General features: G+C 44.5%; 1 protein-coding gene across 1 annotated transcript; it reads left to right on the top strand.

The window, feature by feature from the left end:
* The first annotated feature begins 256 nt into the window (after window positions 1-256).
* LOC115145737 (zinc finger and SCAN domain-containing protein 32-like) lies at window positions 257-9,628 on the top strand. Its single transcript, XM_065004012.1, is given in 4 exon segments — window positions 257-763; window positions 1,170-1,294; window positions 7,315-8,026; window positions 8,029-9,628. Coding segments are annotated over 4 exon segments (1,653 nt in total). The 5' UTR covers window positions 257-486; the 3' UTR covers window positions 8,568-9,628.
* Window positions 9,629-15,021: the final 5,393 nt, after the last annotated feature.

Here is a 15,021-nt window from a genome sequence, read left to right as displayed (position 1 = left end):
AAGAGAATATCATGTTGTATGAAAATGAGAGTTAAGGTGATGTTACCTTACCCCTTAATAATGAATCCAAGTGTTTGACATGGGGAGGGGACCAGTAATTTATGATAAAACTTTATAAATGTAGAAGCAACAGTGACCTTGATGATTTTCCCCTTACTTTTTTTTTTTTAACCAAAAAGGTGCAATCCACCCTCCGAGCTGCGAAAGGCAGCAATAAGCAACACAGCGTCTAGTCTGCTGGAAAGCCACACGTAGAAGACACCAACTAATAACATCCTTTCTCAGTATGTACGGAAGTAAACTATGACCAAGAACAATTTACACATGAGCGTTTTTTCATTGTTATTTGGACATTTTTGAATACCATGGAACTCAAAATATGGCTCATTTAACTGCGCAGCATCACATTCCCCATCTATTATTTAATTCGCGTTAGAGACAGGACTTGGTTGTTAGACGTTATCTTGGTATCGCTAGCTGCTAACAATGGCTAACTGTATGGTTTTTCACACTCAAATAGCCTCCATCATGGAGGTGCTAGCAAATACAGCCGTGGCAGAGATCTGTAAACTCGTAGATGACGACTATGCAGTGTTTCGTTTGGAAATAACTCAAAGCCAGAAAGAAAACAGAGGATTGCGGAGGAAACTACTGGAAATGAAGGTGTCACGGGAGCGCGCAGAGAGAACAATGCGAGAGCGCGTCCTCGCCAGTCGTCCCAGTAGTGTCAAGATCCTCGACCGATACAGAGGAATGGCAAGAGGTACATTTTGTAGGAGGCTGCGGAGCAGGTCGCCGTTCATATATAGCTCAGTGCCTGTTGCCCCGTTTCCCTTTGCACGTGTTCAGATGTGTAACCCAGAATTGGGTCTTGGTCAGTTTTTGGATAGAATGCAATAATTCTCCTGATTCTACCTTGCGCAAAGACACAATATCATATTGTAACCAGATCCTTTATTTACTGTATTTCTTATTATTTACTAATTGAAAACAATGTGATGCATGGAACATAATCGGCCTACATCAATCAATTAATAGTCTATCAAGTAGTTATGAGAAGTGTTACCTTGCCAATTCTAGACAGCATCAATAGTGTACAATATACCGTTGAACATTAACAGTAGCTAACCGAACCACCTCTTTTCCTCCAATCACTCTCTCGGTTGAAGGACATCTCACTGGAGGCCACAGGAACTTTGTGAAGCCAGCGGGGCACAATACATGGAGAGATGACCAACAAATCACTCTTGATGAGGGGAGTGGAACCTCAACCCAGCATGTTATCATGATAGAGGTTAGTGTAATAGTGTTGCATTGAAAATTACAATTACTTTGTAACTCAAATGTGGCCTGTCTATTTCAGAAAGGCTCCCCTCAGCTATTCACTTGCATACATGTACATAGGGGAGCTTGTGAGACTTCCCTACTGTTAATATGTGTGTGTGAATAACTCACGTCGGAGAGTTGGATAAGATGCAAGAATAATCCTTTACTCAGATATGACATGTTACAGGTCACGACATCCTATCTGCGTTACTCTTCTCATATGCATATACTCTATTCTATACTATCTATCTTAGCCTAGGCCACTCTGACATTGCTCATCCATATATTCTTATTGCGTTCCTTACTTAGATTTGTGTGAATTGGGTATTTGTTGTGGAATTGTTAGATATTGCTGAACTGTCGGAACTAGAAGCACAACCATATGTATGTGACCAATCAAATTTGATAGATTGATCTATCCTTGCTAGGTGCCCCGCTAACGCCATTATCTCAACACCTTCCTTTTCATATAGAATTAGCTTGAGCACTTCATACCATTTTAATACCACAGTGAATATACCTATTTACATTATCAACACTTTTTCCCTTTCTTGCCCTAGTTTGGCGCAGTGGTAGCATATTTGGCAATTCTGGAAGGTTGAGCACCTCAGGGCCTCTCCTTCCTCTTCCACGTCCTTTTGAAATTGTGGAGGCGCGGTCGGTAGAGAACTGCCCTGGTGGGGTCTTCCCCATCTCCTCATTATGTGTCCTGCCCACGCCATCCAGAGGATATTCACATTCTTCCCATGTAGACCTGCACAAGTCTGGTTCATCCTTGGGAGCAATTTAAAAACGCTTGAAGGTACCACGTTCATCTGTACAAACAATAGTACGCAAGTATAAACACCATGGGACCACGCAGCCGTGGTCATACTTTTTTGAGAAATGTCCTTTGGTCTGATGAAACAAAAATAGAACTGTTTGGCCATAATGACCGTCATTATATTTGGAGGAAAAGGGGGGAGGGGGGTCTTCCAAATGGACAATGACCCCAAGCATACTTCCAAAGTTGTGGCAAAATGGCTTAAGGACAACAAAGTCAAGGTATTGGAGTGGCCATCACAAAGCCCTGACCTCAATCCTATAGAAAATTTGTGGGCAGAACTGAAAAACTCTTAACTCTCTGAACACTCGTGACGTGTAGTCCACTTGTCATTCCAATCTCCTTTGCATTAGCGTAGCCTCTTGTGTAGCCTGTCAACTATGTGTCTGTCTATCCCTGTTCTCTCCTCTCTGCACAGACCATACAAACGCTCCACACCGCGTGGCCGCGGCCACCCTAATCTGGTGGTCCCAGCGCGCACGACCCACGTGGAGTTCAGGTCTCCGGTAGCCTCTGGAACTGCCGATCTGCGGCCAACAAGGCAGAGTTCATCTCAGCCTATGCCTCCCTCCAGTCCCTCGACTTCTTGGCACTGACGGAAACATGGATCACCACAGACAACACTGCTACTCCTACTGCTCTCTCTTCGTCCCCACGTGTTCTCGCACACCCCGAGAGCTTCTGGTCAGCGGGGTGGTGGCACGGGATCCTCATCTCTCCCAAGTGGTCATTCTCTCTTTCTCCCCTTACCCATCTGTCTATCGCCTCCTTTGAATTCCATGCTGTCACAGTTACCAGCCCTTTCAAGCTTAACATCCTTATCATTTATCGCCCTCCAGGTTCCTCGGAGAGTTCATCAATGAGCTTGATGCCTTGATAAGCTCCTTTCCTGAGGACGGCTCACCTCTCACAGTTCTGGGCGACTTTAACCTCCCCACGCCTACCTTTGACTCATTCCTCTCTGCCTCCTTCTTTCCACTCCTCTCCTCTTTTGACCTCACCCTCTCACCTTCCCCCTACTCACAAGGCAGGAAGTTCTTCCACTAACCTCATTGCAACTCCCCTCCAAGTCTCCGACCACTACCTTGTATCCTTTTCCCTCTCGCTCTCATCCAACACTTCCCACACTGCCCCTACTCGGATGGTATCGCGCCGTCCCAACCTTCAAAGCTCTCTCTCTCCCCGCTACTCTCTCCTCTTCCATCCTATCATCTCTTCCCTCTGCTCAAACCTTCTCCAACCTATCTCCTGATTCTGCCTCCTCAACCCTCCTCTCCTCCCTTTCTGCATCCTTTGACTCTCTATGTCCCCTATCCTCCAGGCCGGCTCGGTCCTCCCCCTCCCGCTCCGTGGCTCGACGACTCATTGCGAGCTCACAGAACAGGGCTCCGGGCAGCCGGCGGAAATGGAGGAAAACTCGCCTCCCTGCGGACCTGACATCCTTTCACTCCCTCCTCTCTACATTTTCCTCTTCTCTCTCTGCTGCTAAAGCCACTTTCTACCACTCTAAATTCCAAGCATCTGCCTCTAACCCTAGGAAGCTCTTTGCAACCTTCTCCTCCCTCCTGAATCCTCCTCCCCCTCCCCCTCCTCCCTCTCTGCAGATGACTTCGTCAACCATTTTGAAAAGAAGGTCGACGACATCCGATCCTCGTTTGCTAAGTCAACGACACCGCTGGTTCTGCTCACACTGCCCTACCCTGTGCTCTGACCTCTTTCTCCCTCTCTCTCCAGATGAAATCTCGCGTCTTGTGACGGCCGGCCGCCCAACAACCTGCCCGCTTGACCCTATCCCCTCCTCTCTTCTCCAGACCATTTCCGGAGACCTTCTCCCTTACCTCACCTCGCTCATCAACTCATCCCTGACCGCTGGCTACGTCCCTTCCGTCTTCAAGAGAGCGAGAGTTGCACCCCTTCTGAAAAAACCTACACTCGATCCCTCCGATGTCAACAACTACAGACCAGTATCCCTTCTTTCTTTTCTCTCCAAAACTCTTGAACGTGCCGTCCTTGGCCAGCTCTCCCGCTATCTCTCTCAGAATGACCTTCTTGATCCAAATCAGTCAGGTTTCAAGACTAGTCATTCAACTGAGACTGCTCTTCTCTGTATCACGGAGGCGCTCCGCACTGCTAAAGCTAACTCTCTCTCCTCTGCTCTCATCCTTCTAGACCTATCGGCTGCCTTCGATACTGTGAACCATCAGATCCTCCTCTCCACCCTCTCCGAGTTGGGCATCTCCGGCGCGGCCCACGCTTGGATTGCGTCCTACCTGACAGGTCGCTCCTACCAGGTGGCGTGGCGAGAATCCGTCTCCTCACCACGTGCTCTCACCACTGGTGTCCCCCAGGGCTCTGTTCTAGGCCCTCTCCTATTCTCGCTATACACCAAGTCACTTGGCTCTGTCATAACCTCACATGGTCTCTCCTATCATTGCTATGCAGACGACACACAATTAATCTTCTCCTTTCCCCTTCTGATGACCAGGTGGCGAATCGCATCTCTGCATGTCTGGCAGACATATCCGTGTGGATGACGGATCACCACCTCAAGCTGAACCTCGGCAAGACGGAACTGCTCTTCCTCCCGGGAAGGACTGCCCGTTCCATGATCTCGCCATCACGGTTGACAACTCCATTGTGTCCTCCTCCCAGAGCGCTAAGAACCTTGGCGTGATCCTGGACAACACCCTGTCGTTCTCAACTAACATCAAGGCGGTGGCCCGTTCCTGTAGGTTCATGCTCTACAACATCCGCAGAGTACGACCCTGCCTCACACAGGAAGCGGCGCAGGTCCTAATCCAGGCACTTGTCATCTCCCGTCTGGATTACTGCAACTCGCTGTTGGCTGGGCTCCCTGCCTGTGCCATTAAACCCCTACAACTCATCCAGAACGCCGCAGCCCGTCTGGTGTTCAACCTTCCCAAGTTCTCTCACGTCACCCCGCTCCTCCGCTCCCTCCACTGGCTTCCAGTTGAAGCTCGCATCCGCTACAAGACCATGGTGCTTGCCTACGGAGCTGTGCCCTACACCCAAACAAGGGCACTGCGTTCATCCACCTCTGGCCTGCTCGCCTCCCTACCACTGAGGAAGTACAGTTCCCGCTCAGCCCAGTCAAAACTGTTCGCTGCTCTGGCCCCCAATGGTGGAACAAACTCCCTCACGACGCCAGGACAGCGGAGTCAATCACCACCTTCCGGAGACACCTGAAACCCCACCTCTTTAGGAATACCTAGGATAGGATAAAGTAATCCCTCTCACCCCCTCCCCTGAAAAGATTTAGATGCACTACTGTTCCACTGGAGGTCATAAGGTGAATGCACCAATTTGTAAGTCGCTCTGGATAAGAGCGTCTGCTAAATGACTTAAATGTAAATGTAAATGTAAAAAGCGTGTGCGAGCAAGAAGGCCTACAAACCTGACTCAGTTATACCAGCTCTGTCAGGAGGAATGTGCCAAAATTCACCCAACTTATTGTGGGAAGCTTGTGGAAGGCTAACAGAAACGTTTGACCCAAGTGAAACAATTTAAAGGCAATGCTAACAAATACTAATTGAGTGTATGTAAACTTTTGACCCACTGGGAATGTGATGAAATAAATCAAAGCTGAAATCATTCTCTACTTTTAATCTGACATTTCACATTCTTAAAATAAAGTGGTCATCCTAACTGACCTAAGACAGGTAATTTTTACTAGGATTAAATGTCAGAATTTGTGAAAAACTGAGTTTAAATGTATTTGGCTAAGGTGTATGTAAACTTCCGACTTCAACCAACAACGACGAGACGGCCTACAGGGAGGAGGTGAGGGCCCTCGGAGTGTGGTGTCAGGGAAACCTGACACTCAACGTCAACAAAACTAAGGAGATGATTGTGGACTTCAGGAAACAGCAGAGGGAACACCCCCCTATCCACATCGATGGAACAGTAGTGGAGAGGGTAGTAAGTTTTAAGGTCCTCGGCGTACACATCACAGACAAACTGAATTGGTCCACCCACACAGACAGCATCGTGAAGAAGGCGCAGCAGCGCCTCTTCAACCTCAGGAGGCTGAAGAAATTTGGCTTGTCACCAAAAGCACTCAAACTTCTACAGATGCACAATCGAGAGCATCCTGTCGGGCTGTATCACCACCTGGTACGGCAACTGCTCCGCCCACAACCGTAAGGCTCTCCAGAGGGTAGTGAGGTCTGCACAACGCATCACCGGGGGCAAACTACCTGCCCTCCAGGACACCTACACCACCCGATGTCACAGGAAGGCCATAAAGATCATCAAGGACAGCAACCACCCGAGCCACTGCCTGTTCACCCGCTATCATCCAGAAGGCGAGGTCAGTACAGGTGCATCAAAGCTGGGACCGAGAGACTGAAAAACAGCTTCTATCTCAAGGCCATCAGACTGTTAAACAGCCACCACTAACATTGAGTGGCTGCTGCCAACACACTGACTCAACTCCAGCCACTTTAATAATGGGAATTGATGGGAAATGATGTAAAATATATCACTAGCCACTTTAAACAATGCTACCTAATATAATGTTTACATACCCTACATTATTCATCTCATATGTATACGTATATACTGTACTCTATATCATCTACTGCATCCTTATGTAATACATGTATCACTAGCCACTTTAACTATGCCACTTTGTTTACATACTCATCTCATATGTATATACTGCACTCAATACCATCTACTGTATCTTGCCTATGCCGCTCTGTACCATTACTCATTCATATATCTTTATGTACATATTCTTTATCCCCTTACACTTGTCTATAAGGTAGTAGTTTTGGAATTGTTAGCTAGATTACTTGTTGGTTATTACTGCATTGTCGGAACTAGAAGCACAAGCATTTCGCTACACTCGCACTAACATCTGCTAACCATGTGTATGTGACAAATAAAATTTGATTTGATATGTGAATAACTCACATCAGAGTGTTTAAATAAGTTCCGATCATAATCCTTTACTCAGGTGTTACAAGTTGCAGGTCACGACATCCTAATCAGACACTCATAATGCACCTGTTTTTCTATCCTAGATATGTGCCCCACTAGCACCATCTCTGTGTTGGTATTATGACTATTATCTCAACACCTACGACATTGTTATCCAATTCAACTCATGTACCGGTAATAACCTCCTCTCTTCTTGTCAGTCTGCAGATGGAGAGGCTGCAGGTACTGGAGGATTGTGTCCGGTCAAGCAGGAGAGGACTGAAGGAGACGACCCACAACACAGCAGAGAAATCCAGACTGTAGACACGGGGGACCATTCCACCACCGCTATGCCCCAGCCCAGGACCAGACGCAGCATCACGGCAGTCAGTGGAATGCCGAACGCCGTCCTCAAGTCCGAGACAGACAAAGAGACTTTAACTGTAACCAAAAGGCTTTTACACACAGGATCTGACCACAGGTCAGACCCAGAGAGACTGAAGCTGGGGCCACTGGCCTGTCCTGCTGTTCCTGGCTCAGAGTACTTACCATTATTTCATCAGAGCCAGATGATGGATCATTCCTGTGGAGATGGTGATCGTGACGCATTAGACACAGGCAGTGATGATCCGTCTTGTTCTTACTCTACAGAGCTGGACCCTGGCAACATGCCCTTGGGTTTAGAGACACAGACTGATATGTCTAGAGGGGACTGGAACCGGTACAGTAGTAGTGTATACTTTGAAGGGTGCCTAGATAAGAAAGGGGGGGGTCTGGTCGTAGATGAAGTGAAAGTGGAGGGCGACACTCCTCCCACACGGAATGGAGATCGTCACCTTGGAGACGGACACTCACAGGGCAGAGATTTATTAGATTACAGGGAAAGCTTAGAGACAAATCCAAATGTCACAAACCACTGCACTTTACACGCATTCAGGATGGCGACCCAGTGTCCACGTCGATGGGACCTTCCGACCCACACGGCTCAAATGACAGGGCTAGAGCCCAGGCTCAGGGAGGGGAAGCCACATCAGGCAATAGTAAAGATAAACGGTTTCTCTGCATGTTCTGTAACAAAGGCTTCAGCTGCCTCCAGAAGGTGGAGATCCACCAGAGGGTCCACACAGGGGAGAAACCCTTCAGCTGTACCCAGTGTCAGATGCGTTTTGCACAGACTGGTGACCTAAAAAGGCATCAGAGGGTCCACACGGGGGAGAAACCATTCGGCTGCCACCTGTGCCGGGCTAATTTCTCCCACTCCTCCAGCCTGAAAAGGCACCAGAGGGTCCACACAGGGGAGAAACCCTACAGTTGCCCCCAGTGTGAGAAGAGGTTCTCCCACCAGCACCATTTGAAGATGCACCTGAAGGTCCACACGGGAGCGAGGTCGTTTGCCTGTACGCACTGCGGGAAAAGTTTCTCAGAGAGGAGCTACCTCAGAATACACCAGCAGAAAAAACATTCCATTCTATAACATAGAAAGTAACCATTCTGCTCAAAGTTTAGATCAAACCTTGCATTAAAGACAAAGATTAATGTATTGTTGTCAGCAGAAAAAAAATAGAGATGCATTTGGTATAACAAGAGTTACAGATTTCAGTGTTGAATATTCCTGAGTAGAATATTGCATCGAGAGAGTGTGTGATATATAATATATACAGTGCCTTCGGGAAGTATTGAGACGCCTTGACTACGCCTTGATCTACACACAACAACCCATAATGCGAAAATAGGTTTTTAGACATTTTTGCAAATGTATTACAAATAAAAAACACCTTATTTGCATACAGTACCAGTCAAGTTTGGACACCTACTAATTCAAGGGTTTTTCTTTATTTTTACTATTTTCTACATTGTAGACATCAAAACTATGAAATAACACATGGAATCATGTAGTAACCAAAAAAGTGTTAAACAAAGATTCTTCAAAGTAAAGACCCTTTGCCTTGATGACCGCTTTGCACACACTTGGTATTCTCTCAACCAACTTCACCTGTAATGCTTTTCCAACAGTCTTGAAGATGTTCCCACATATGCTGAGCACTTGTTGGCTGCGGAGGCAGGGACTGGGAGACTAGTCAGGAAAAATGAACAGAGCAAAGTACAAACAGATCCTTGATGAAAACCTGCTCCAGAGCGCTCGGGACCTCAAACTGGGGCGAAGGTGCACCTTCCAACAGGTCAACGACCCTATGCACACAGCCAAGACAATGCAAGAGTGGATTCGGGACAAGTCTCAAAATGTCCCAGAGCCCGGACTTGAACCCGGTCAAGCATTTCTGGAGAGACCTGAAAATAGCTGTGCATCAATGCTCCCCATCCAACCTGACAGAGCTTGAGAGGATCTGCAGAAAAGAATGGGAGAAACTTCCCAAATACATGTGTGCCATGCTTGTAGTGTCATGCCCAGGAAGACTCAAGGCTGTAATTGCTGCTAAAGGTGCATCAAAAAAGTACTGAGTAAAGGGTCTGAACACTTATGTAAATGTGATATATCCTTTTTTTTTTTGTAATAAATTAGCAAACATTTCTAAACCTGTTTTTGCTTTCTTATTATGGGGTATTGAGTGTAGATAGAATTTTTGAATAAGGCTGTAACATAAAAAAATGTGAAAAAAGTCAAGGGGTCTGAAGACTTTCCAAAGGGACTGTAAAAGCCTCAAGTTTGTTGAATATTGTGTTTGTACGTTAAGCTCTCTTTCATTACTTCCATTCAACTATTGTTTTGACATTCTTTAATAAGAAAATTAAGGCAATTTATCAAGTACATGCAGATTTTTAGTTCAGACATGTTTGTGTGGTTTTCATATGGTGTATTTAAACTAACTTTGTTTGAAAAATCCCATTTTGTGTTTATTAAACATTCTAAAACAGCGCTTTATAACCATTATAGACGTACTAAATATACCCACACATACCCACACACTAACACCTACTGTACATGTCAAAATAGTTTGGTTTGTCTGATGACTTGACTTATCATAGCTGACTTATTTTTACCCACAACATCATATTTACAGTGCCTTCAAAAAGTATTCACACCCCTTGAATTTTTCCACATTTAGTTGTGTTACAGCCTGAATTTAAAATGGATTAAATAGAGATGTATTGTCACTAGCTTACACACAATACCCTGATGTCAAAGTGGAATTATGGTTTTTCAAAATGAAAAGATGAAATGTCTTGAGTACGTTAGTTTTCAACCCCTTTGTTATGCCAAGCCAAAATAAGTTCAGGAGTTAACATTTGCTTAACAAGTCACATAAGTTGCATGGACTCACTGTGTGCAATAATAGTGTTTAACATGATTTTTGAATTCCTACCTCATCTTTGTACCGAACACATCTGTCATGTCCCTCAGTCGAGCAGTGAATTTCAAACACAGGTTAAACCACAAAGACCAGGGATGTTTTCCAATGCCTCTGAAAGAAGGGCACCTATTGGTAGCTGGGTTAAATATAAAAAGCAGACATCGAATATCCCTTTCAGCATGGTGAAGTTATTAATTACACTTTAGGTGTATACAATACACCCAGTCACTACAAAGATACAAGAAGGAAACCGCTCAGGGATTTCACCATGAGGCCAATGGTGACTTTAAAACAGTTATAGAGTTTCATGGCTGTGATAGGAGAAAACTGAGGATGGATCAACAACATTGTAGTTACTCCACAATACTAACCTAATTAACAGAGTGAAAAGGAGGAAGCTTGTACAGAATAAAAAATATCCTGAAACATGCATCCTGTTTGCAAAAAGGCACTAAAGTAATAATGCAAAAAATTGTGGCAAAGCAATGTCCTTAATACAAAGTGTTATGTTTGGAGCAAATACAACACATTACTGAGTACCACTCTCCATATTTACAAGCAAGCATTATGTTATGGGTATGCTTATAATCGGTAAGGACTGGGGAGTTTTTCAGGATGAAACAAACAGAATGGCGCTAAGCACAGGCAAAATCCTAGAGGAAAACCTGGTTCAGTCTGCTTTCCACCAGACACTTGGATATGACTTGACCTTTCAGCAGGACAATAACCTAAAACACAAGGCCAAATCTACACTGGAGTTTCTTACCAAGGAGACAGTGAATGGCTGAGATATTTACCTATTTAATTTTCAATAAATGTGCAAACATTCAAATAAACAAACAAATAAACAAAGATTGCTCTTTTACAATGGGAAAGAATTATTGTTTTCCTCAATTTGTGGGGGTGTGGTCGACTGGAATTCTTTCTTATGACATGAATACCGACAGAGAGTATACAGTTGACATGTAACCAGGTCAAAAATCCCGATCCTACGGTTCACAATGCTTCCACGTAGGGAATTAGAGCATGCGAGAAGAGCCCTGTGATTTGAGGGTAGGCCTGCAACAGTTGTAGTTTAGGTCCAGTTGCAGAGTCAAAGAGAGTCATAGCTATGGTCACACAGTTGTTGTAGAAGACCGGAAGCGGGGAACAATGTCGGACAGAATGGAAACGCTAGCTAGCTACAACGAGAGGACTAGAAGGATAAAGGGCTACTATGCCTTTTTAACACTATCAACAAGGCAGGTCCTACAGGTTGTAGTTTTGTCTCACCTGGACTACTATTCAGCCGTGTGGTCAGGTGCCACAAAGAGAGACCTCGGGAAAATTGCAATTGGCTCAGAACAGGGCAGCCCTTAAATGTACTCGGAGAGCTAACATTAGCAATATGCATGTACATCTCTCATGGCTCAAAGTGGAGGAGAGATTGACTTCATCACTACTTGTTTTTATAAGATGTGTTGACATGGTGAATGCATCGAGCTGTCTGTTTAAACTACTAGCACACAGCTCGGAGACCCATGCATACCACACAAGACATGTCACCAAAGGTCTCTTCACAATCCCCAAGTCCAGAACAGACTATGGGAGGCGCACAGTACTACATAGAGCCATGTCTACATGGAACTCTATTCCACATCAGGTAACTGATGCAAGCAGTAGAATCAGATTTTTTTTTTTAAAGATTAAAATACACTTTATGGAACAGCGGGGACTGTGAAGAGACACACACATACATGATAAGACACAGACTCTACACACAAGTACACAGATTTTGTATTGTAGATATGTGATAGTAGAGTAGTGGCCTGAGGGAATGTGTTATGAAATGCAATGTCATGTAATATTGTAAATGGTACAGTGCCTTGCGAAAGTATTCGGCCCCCTTGAACTTTGCGACCTTTTGCCACATTTCAGGCTTCAAACATAAAGATATAAAACTGTATTTTTTTGTGAAGAATCAACAACAAGTGGGACACAATCATGAAGTGGAACGACAATTATTGAATATTTCAAACTTTTTTAACAAATCAAAAACTGAAAAATTGGGTGTGCAAAATTATTCAGCCCCTTTACTTTCAGTGCAGCAACTCTCTCCAGAAGTTCAGTGAGGATCTCTGAATGATCCAATGTTGACCTAAATGACTAATGATGATAAATACAATCCACCTGTGTGTAATCAAGTCTCCGTATAAATGCACCTGCACTGTGATAGTCTTAGAGGTCCATTAAAAGCGCAGAGAGCATCATAAAGAACAAGGAACACACCAGGCAGGTCCGAGATACTGTTGTGAATAAATTTAAAGCCGGATTTGGATACAAAAAGATTTCCCAAGCTTTAAACATCCCAAGGAGCACTGTGCAAGCGATAATATTGAAATGGAAGGAGTATCAGACCACTGCAAATCTACCAAGACCTGGCCGTCCCTCTAAACTTTCAGCTCATACAAGAAGACTGATCAGAGATGCAGCCAAGAGGCCCATGATCACTCTGGATGAACTGCAGAGATCTACAGCTGAGGTGGGACACTCTGTCCATAGGACAACAATCAGTCGTATATTGCACAAATCTGGCCTTTATGGAAGAGTGGCAAGAAGAAAGCCATTTCTTAAAGATATCCATAAAAAGTGTTGTTTAAAGTTTGCCACAAGCCACCTGGGAGACACACCAAACATGTGGAAGAACTTGGCAGCAGCTAATGGGGGTCCTTAATAAATACAAATACTGAATTTGAGCCCTGGTTTTAACCAAACACAGTAAGCCCTTCCCTGATATGGACTATAATCAACTGACTAGCTTTCTTGACGTCTATAGTATTTTATACGCAATCTGGTTTCCGCTCAGGTTATGGATGTGTCACTGCAACTTTAAAGGTCCTAAATGATGTCACCATTGCCCTTGATCCTAAGCAATGTTGTGCTGCTATTTTTATTGACTTGGCCAGAGCTTTTGATACGGTAGACAATTCCATTCTTGTGGTCCGGCTAAGGAGTATTATTGTCTCTGAAGGGTCTTTGGCCTGGTTTGCTAACTACCTCTCTCAAAGAGCGTACTGTATAAAGTCAGAACATCTGCTGTCTCAGCCACTGCCTGTCACCAAGAGAGTATCCCAAGGCTCGATCCTAGGTCTTCTCAATTTACATCAGCATAGCTCAAGCAATAGGAAGCTCTCTCATCCATTTATATGCAGATGATACAGTCTTATACTCAGCCGGCCCCTCCCTGGATTTTGTGTTAAACGCTCTACAATAAAGCTTTCTTAGTGTCCAACACACTTTCTCTGCCTTTAACATGGTTCTGAACACCTCCAAAACATGTGGTTTGGTAAGAAGAATGCCCCTCTCCCCACCGGTGTGATTACTACCTCTGAGGGTTTAGAGAGCTTAAGGTAGTCACTTCATACAAGTATTTGGGAGTATGGCTAGATGGTACACTGTCCTTCTCTCAGCACATATCAAAGCTGCAGGCTAAGGTTAAATCTAGACTTGGTTTCCTCTATTGTAATCGCTCCTTTTTCATCCCAGCTGCCAAACTAACCCTGATTCAGATGACCATCCTGCCCATGCTAGACTATGGAGACATAATTTATAGATCGGCAGGTAAGGGTGTTTGAGAGGCTAGATGTTCTTTACCATTTAGCCATCAGATTTGCCACCAATGCTCCTTATAGGACACATCACTGCACTCTATACTACTCTATATACCCCTTGCAAGACCCACTGGATGATGCTTATTTATAAAACCCTCTTAGGCCTCACTTCCTCCAATCTGAGATACCTACTGCAGACCTCATCCTCCACATACAACACCCGTTCTGCCAGTCACATTTAGTTAAAGTTCCCCAAAGCGCACACACCCCTGAGTCGCTCCTCTTTTCAATTCGCTGCAGCTAGCGACTGGAATGAGCTGCAAAAAACACTCAAACTGGATCTCTTCATTCAAAGACCAATCATGGATACTCTTACTGACAGTTGTGGCTGCTTCCTGTGATGTATTGTCTTTACCTTCTAACCCTTTGTGCTGTTGTCTGTGCCCAATAATGTTTGTACCATGTTTTGTGCTGCTACCATGTTGTGCTGCTACCATGTTGTTGTCATGTTGTGCTGCTACCATGCTGTGTTTTCATGTGTTGCTGCCATGCTATGTTGTTGTCTTATGTCTCTCTTGTCGTGATGTATGTTTTGTCCTATATTTTTAATTTTTAATCCCAGCCCCGTCCCCACAGGAGGCCTTTTGCCTTTTGATAGGCCGTCATTGTAAATAAGAATTTGTTCTTAACTGACTTGCCTAGTGAAATAAATGTTCAATAATAAATAAATAATCATTAACACGGGGGTGTTTATTAATAAGGAGTATTTGAGGATTTGGCTATTCTGACAAATCTATGGATAGAATAATTGCGTCTTTCAAACAGGAAGAAATGGGCTCAAACAAAGCCTTTTTGTAGTTAGTGAAGTGGAATTAAAATGAAGACAATTGTTGAAATGAATAACTTTCAACACCATTTGTTGTCCCCCTCTTTTTCATTATTCCGCAGCCGTTCCAAAGCTATCTGCCCGCGTGCGTTTTAGTTGATTTTCTCCTGGTTAATAAGTTAATGATTTAAAAGTGTCTGT

The sequence above is a fragment of the Oncorhynchus nerka genome, linkage group LG18, assembly GCF_034236695.1.
Source record: "Oncorhynchus nerka isolate Pitt River linkage group LG18, Oner_Uvic_2.0, whole genome shotgun sequence".
NCBI lineage: Eukaryota > Metazoa > Chordata > Actinopteri > Salmoniformes > Salmonidae > Oncorhynchus > Oncorhynchus nerka.
Note: the sequence above shows the minus strand (reverse complement) of the source record. Positions and strands in the feature narration are given on the sequence as shown.